The sequence below is a fragment of the Corvus hawaiiensis genome, chromosome 2 (assembly GCF_020740725.1).
Source record: "Corvus hawaiiensis isolate bCorHaw1 chromosome 2, bCorHaw1.pri.cur, whole genome shotgun sequence".
In the NCBI taxonomy this organism is placed as follows: Eukaryota; Metazoa; Chordata; class Aves; order Passeriformes; family Corvidae; genus Corvus; species Corvus hawaiiensis.
The window spans coordinates 79,542,153-79,548,488 of record NC_063214.1 but is presented as its reverse complement, the minus strand read 5'-3'; the positions used below and the strand labels follow the sequence as shown (position 1 = coordinate 79,548,488).

The window sequence follows — 6,336 nt, the reverse complement described above, 5'->3', positions numbered from 1 at the left end:
GTTACACAGAGAATTACATGACATTTTTTCAAAAAGAAACTTAGAAATTAAAAGTTTCATGGATCAGTGAAGGAGAAATTCCTTAAAGCTACAAGGGTGTTTCAGCCTCTATCCCCACCAACCTCAACAGGCCGGGACAAGTGCAATACCACAGACACACACAGCATTGCAACTGATCCCAACCTGTGTAGAAAGGGGTATAATTTTTCCACACTCACTGACTGATTTGTCACTGCCACAGTCAGTTTTGCATGGATTTGCACAGCAGAGTATCATACAGCTGGATGCAAACCTGCAAAACTAACCAGAGAACAGTGTTCAATTAAACAACAAATAAATTTTAATACACACTTAATATGTAGTTCTACAGCTAGCAGTACTTTAAGTGCTTATAATGCAGTAGATTAGTGAACACTACCTGCACTATAAGCACTTTAGTGCTACAAGAGCTGTCATTCACTAGACTGCTGTTAAAATAAGGAAGGCCACAAAATATCCCATAACCATCAGAAAGCATTCAGAGTCCTTGATGTAGATTATAACAGGCCACCATCAGCTTTGCATAGATTTGCACAACCACTCTCTTCTTGTAGTGCAACTATGCAAAACTAACAGAAGTCTGCAAAGCAGAAAACTACTGGAACATCTACAGTCTTAACCTGAGTGACTGGATGAAGACATAACTTCTTATGCCAGAAGGAGCACTTAGGGCAGTAGATGCTAATCTACTTCACTATCTGCACTAGATGCACCTTAGTACAAAAAGCACTTGACACCACCACACTGTACCTTTCCATTCTCTGAAGTCCTGCAAGATCTCCTGAGGCAGTTGTCAACATAATGCTACAAGTGCCTTCACTGCAGTAGGTTCTATATATCACTACCTGCACTGTAAGCACTTTGACATTACTCTGACGCAAACAGCGTTCTTTTAGTAATTCAAGATACGTTGTCTACCTTGTACCTGCTGAAAGAAAAGAACAAAGTGAGTATTTGATCAGGTTTCGAATTGCAAGCTCTGGAACAAATATTCACATTTCTGGGCTGAAGACCTCCTTCAGAGTAAACTGAAGCAGCCCCTCAGCCCAATCCAGCACACTCATATGCAATAGTAAGGAGTATCAAAATCAATGCAAATTCACAGTAGAAGACCCAAATGAGAAAATTAAATAAATGCTTCTCCCACACAGTTCTCAGAATGCCACAACTTGAAAAGTTAAAAATAACTGAGTCTTCCAAGAGAAACCTGAAACTGATTGGGAGCTCCCACCTAATCTCTTCAATTAAATAAAAAAACAAGGCAAATAAGTATTAAACCAAAGTTTACGCCCAATTCCAGAACACCAGGAATTTTTAAATTAGATTGAACACATCCTACCATCAGCTTTCTGAAGTCCAGAAAGCACCTTATGACGTGGCAGGTACCTAAATTTCCCAATTCCTCGCTTTGCTGTCCAGTTAAGAGTATCTGCTGCTACTGCCACAGATACCCTGTCTCAAATTACAATTCCTACCAAGGCATTTATATTGGTCTATATAGCAACAAAAAGCAGGTTCTAATGGTGGCTGTAAAATAAACTACCACAGCCAAATTACACCCACCTATACTGAACCTATGAACTGAGGTTCAGTAAAGCAGGACAGTGCCATATTAAAAATCTGAAAGCATATTTTATTCCTTCTTTAATAGGAACATAGACTTGAAGGAACATGTAAACATAAAGTCTCCCTTACCTGATACTTACAGCCAGTTTAATATCATACTTTAGAACTACGATAAAACTAGCTTCTGCTAGACTGACTAAAAAAAGGAGCTTTGTTTAAAGAAAAAAGAAAACCCCAAAATATCAATTTTAAACATTTTTAAAACTTTCTCACTGTCCAGCTGCTTTAGTAAAAAAAAATGATTGCTTGGGAAACTCACATTATCCTCCTCTAAATAAGAAATTGTGGACTGCTATGCATGCCTCCAATGCCAAGGAACTATTTGGAGTTTAGTGGTCCTAACTGAAGTCTAAACCTAAGCCCTAAAAGAACTGCTTCTACCCCTGTATTTAAAACAACAAAAAATTATTAAAAATAAAAACTTACCATCATCCATTGAAACCAACTTCCTTCGCAAACACACTGCTGCAACATCCACAGAAAGCTTCATTATGTCCAGCTGCACGTGTGGATACTGCAAAAAAATCACCGAGTTATTTGCTTTCTGTTGCTGAGGCGTGAACAAAGTCACCGAGGAAGCTCTCAAACCCAGCGCTCCCCATCCCCACTCCACCCCTCCGCGGAGCCCGCGAAACGCTCCGTACCCCCTCGGGCGGCCATGAACCGCCTCGTGTGACACCCCGCACGCGGGCTCACCCTTTTTTCCCGGTAAGCCTTTCCCCCGCGCCTCGGCAGGATCCCTCGCACGCTGCCGGGTGCGTCCCGCGCGGCCGGGCCGGGCGGGGGGCGCCGGGGCCGCTGCCGGGGCCGGGCCCGCTCCCCGCACCGCGCAGCACGTGCTCGCCGAGAACACAGGGCCGGCCGCCAGGGGGCGCCGCCGCCGGCAGCGCGGAGGTCACAGCCCGGCTACGGCGCGATGCCCCCCCCGCGCGCCCGCCCGGGGCCCGCAGCCCGGGCGGACGCGAAAGGGTCGGGCCCGCCCGCGCCCGGGGGCCGCCCGGACCGGGAAGGGGCCGCGGCGGGGAGAGGGGAAGCGGCTCCCCGGGCCGCCGCTGCCCACACGCGGCTCCGGGCCTAACAGGGAACAATCGGCCTCAGCACGCAGCCGCCGCCATGTCCCCCGCCTCCTCCCCCTTCTCAGCAACATGGCGCCGCCGAGGGCCCGCAGCTGCCGCCGCCGCGCCGATTTCGTAATGAAGCTCGCGGCTCCCGAGCGGCGGCGCGGGGCCCGCCCGCTGACCCCCGTCCGCCTGCCCGGGAGAAGCGGGAGGTCCCGCAGCTCGGCGGAGAAGTGTGTGTAGGGGGGGGAGGGGGAAGAGAAGGGCCCGCCGCCCCCGCCCCTCCTGTGAACAAAAGCCCATGCGGAGGGGCCCGGGACGCGCTCGCAGCCCGCGGCGCTGCCCCCTCCCCGGGGCCCCGCGCCCCCTCCCCCGGGGGGCGACGGAGCACAAAGCGCCTCCGCCGGGAACTCCCCGAGAGCCCCCCCCCGACCCGCGCCCTCCCCCCCGTCCCTCCCCGCCCGCCGCCTCTTTTACCGCCGCTGCCGTTCCCGAGCTGGGCGTGGGCGGCGAGCAGAGCCCCCGCGCCGCCGCCGCGGCCTCTGCCCCACGTGCGGCTTTGTTCTGGCGCCGCCAGCTCCCCCCGCAGCCGCGCCGGGCACGGCGCAAACTTTCCCGGACGGGCCTTCCCCCCGCGGGCCGTGAGGGCAGAACCCCCGCCCGCGCCCACCCCCGGCCGCCGCTGCCATTGTGCCGCGCACGCCGCCCTGCCCTACCCGTCCCGGGGGCTCGGCCGCTCCCCGCGCCACCCTGGCCCGGCGAGGCGCCCCGGGCCCAGAGCGCGGCGGGAGGAGGGGGGGGCGAGAAGGGGGCGGCGGGACTCACTGCAGCGGCGAGCGGCGCGCACGCTTTTTCAAATCTCCCTCATTCCAGCCCCTCCCGCCCCGTGTGCGAGCTCGGGAGGCGCCGCGCCATGCGCCCTTCTCCTGGCTCCCCCCGCCGCCCACCCACACCCCCTCCTACCGCCCCGGCCACTCGCAGCGGCCCCACCAGCTACCATCGCCGCCGCCTCCGAGCCGCCCGCCCGGCCCCCGCTGCCGCCGCGCTGCCTCCCCGGGCTCGCCCCCCGCGCCGGGTGGCCGCCGCCGCCTCACAACAGGTTTCCTATCAGCGACACGCGCGCAGCAGCGACACTCACCAGCCAGCGGCCGCCGCCACCATCTTCCCTCCTCCTTCTCTCGCGGCCCCGGCGCGGCGCGGCGTGGCCGGCCCGGTCGAGGAGAGCCGCTCCGCGCCGCTCCCCGGCGGGGCGGATAAGGGGGGGGGGAGGAGACCGGGGGGGGGCGGGGGGGGGGGGGGAGGGAAGTGGCGCGAAGGCAGGTCCCGGCGGCAGCAGCGGCCGGGCTCGGGGACCATGTGGGTGAATGAAGGGCGGCGGCTCCCGCCTCAACGTAAATATCCACAAGCCCCGCTCCGCCCTCATTAGAATAGAAAACAAAGTGCTTCCGAGCGCCGCGCCGCCCAATCGCCGGCCGCGGCCCCCGCCCCCGCCCGCCGCCGCCTGCTGCGATTCATCCACGCACCAGGCATGCACCGAGCCCGCCGCCCGCCCGGCCTGCCCGCGCTGTACGGGCACCGCCGCCGCCGCCGCAAACTTTGTCTCCGCGGTTCCGCTGGGGCCGGGCCGCGGCGGGGGAGCGGGGTGCCCGCCCCACCGCACCGCACCGCGCAGGGCTCCCGCCGGAGGATGGCGGTGCCGCGCGCATCCTGCCTGCGCAGGCGATGGGGAAGGGGAGGGAAGGAGGGAGGGAGGAAGGCACGGGGTGGGAGATGCACATGGTGGCCCCGCGCTCACGGGAGGGCCGGGGGAGGCCTGGCCACGGGGGGCGGGCAGGGCTGGGCCCGCCCGCTGCCACCGCCCTGCGAAGTTGCGCGCGGTTGGGAAAGCGGGGATGCCGCGCCCGTCCCGCCCCGGCTGCGTCCGCGGCCCCACGCGGAGCTCTGGGATGGAGGGGGTGGTGCCGCATGTGGCTGCACTTGTCAGGGGGAAACTCCTGCGCTTGGATCTAGTGGAAAGGCAGGATAGGAAACCCGAGTCGCGAGGGTGCGAGTGGGAGAGGTGTGGGAAGGCGACCAGCAGCAGCAGCATCCCGGGCCGCCGGTTTCGGATGGGGATCCCACCCGAGACCGACGGACCCCAGGTGGGAATGCCGGAGGCTACGCTTGTCTCTGGCCGATGGCACCCGCCGTCTTGGGCCGGCTCTCTGCGGGCGGGCCCCGGGAGCTGAGTCCTGCTCGGAGCCGCCATCGGCTGCGGCTGCCCCGAGGGCTGGCGGGGATCCGCGGCCGCGGCCGGCAGAAAGTGCCAGGACCTGTGGGACGGATGGGTGTTCATTGTCACAAAGCTGCGTAGATGAGGAGGCAAAGTGCTTAAGTGAAGTGTGTGACTAGGTTTTCCTATGGCCCTGTTTTTTGCCTCAGTTTTCTGGACTCTAATAGAAAATGATACTGGGACATCAACATACGTTTCCATTACATAGATGCTTATTTTACAGACTAGATCAATCCTGTATTTTAAAAGGTGAACGTGCCTTTAGTTATTGATATTATATTTGAAATTATATTATTTTGCACAACAGTGATATTTTATATATCAACATTTACTGATCTACGGTTCTTTATGTCATTATAAACAGCAAAGTCACTTTGCCTTCTGAATAAAACACCAGAAAAACTGTAGCCTGAATTTGCCCTTTCTAACGCACTTGGACGGTTTGTTTGGTGTTCTGTTATGTTCTTGTCCAGTGATTTCTGCAGACAGTAGCATATTTGTTTTTATAAATTATTCTAGTTATCTTCGGCACATAGCAGAAAAAGTTTGCCTGTTCTCAGTTTGTCTTGATTTCAGAATAGGACACCAGTAGTTCCTAAGCTCGTAAATACATTTCATTAAAGCTACAACAGTATCTTTTAGGTGGCTTCGCTGTGTTTGAACCTTTGGAGTATAATAAACCGGAGTTGTGTTTGGGATTGTTTTTAGTATTTGTATATGATGTCAAATGTCACGGAAGTAGACTGTTTTTTGTCATCCACACCTTGCAGTTTGGGTTTGGTTTTTCTCCTCTTAAATGTATATTTACTGATGTACACAAAAAAATATTTTACAATTCTGTGTTTGATAAATGACCTTTTCAGAACCATAGCTGCTTTTTAATACTACAGTAACGGGAAATGCAATTGGTTTTACATTTTGATTTAGTAGTTTTGAAGTTGTTCTTCCTTGCATCTGAGGCCCTTTCTTGCACCTTTAATCCTGTTTACCCGCCCCCCCCCACACCCCAAAAACATTTCTATGATTTAAAATTCTTTTTTCTTTTTATTTTTTTTCCCCTAAAATCCTCTAAGTTTTGGAAAAAAAGGCCAACAAAAGATAGTAAGATGCAAATAGAAGGATATTTTTGTTCTTGCTGCTTTGAATGGACTCCATGCCTTGCCAAAGTTAGTGGCAATAGTCCCACTGATTGAATAGGTAAAGTTTCAACCCTTGTCTTATATCCAAAGATTCCAAATGGCTTTTGCAAAGCTGGGCAGGTGTCCTCCTCAGAATCTAAAGTAAATGAAGTGATAGGGAAAGTAACATCACAGCATACCAAACTTTCCACTGGCTGAGGAG

The 6,336-nt window shown here is 55.1% G+C and overlaps 1 protein-coding gene across 1 annotated transcript; it reads left to right on the top strand.

Moving 5' to 3' along the window:
* Positions 1-2,581: 2,581 nt before the first annotated feature.
* On the top strand, positions 2,582-4,951 carry LOC125321164 (basic proline-rich protein-like). Its single transcript, XM_048293559.1, has 3 exons — positions 2,582-2,634; positions 2,764-3,822; positions 4,150-4,951. The coding sequence occupies exons 1-3, from the start codon at positions 2,582-2,584 to the stop codon at positions 4,949-4,951; spliced, it is 1,914 nt and encodes a 637-aa protein (XP_048149516.1).
* Positions 4,952-6,336: the final 1,385 nt, after the last annotated feature.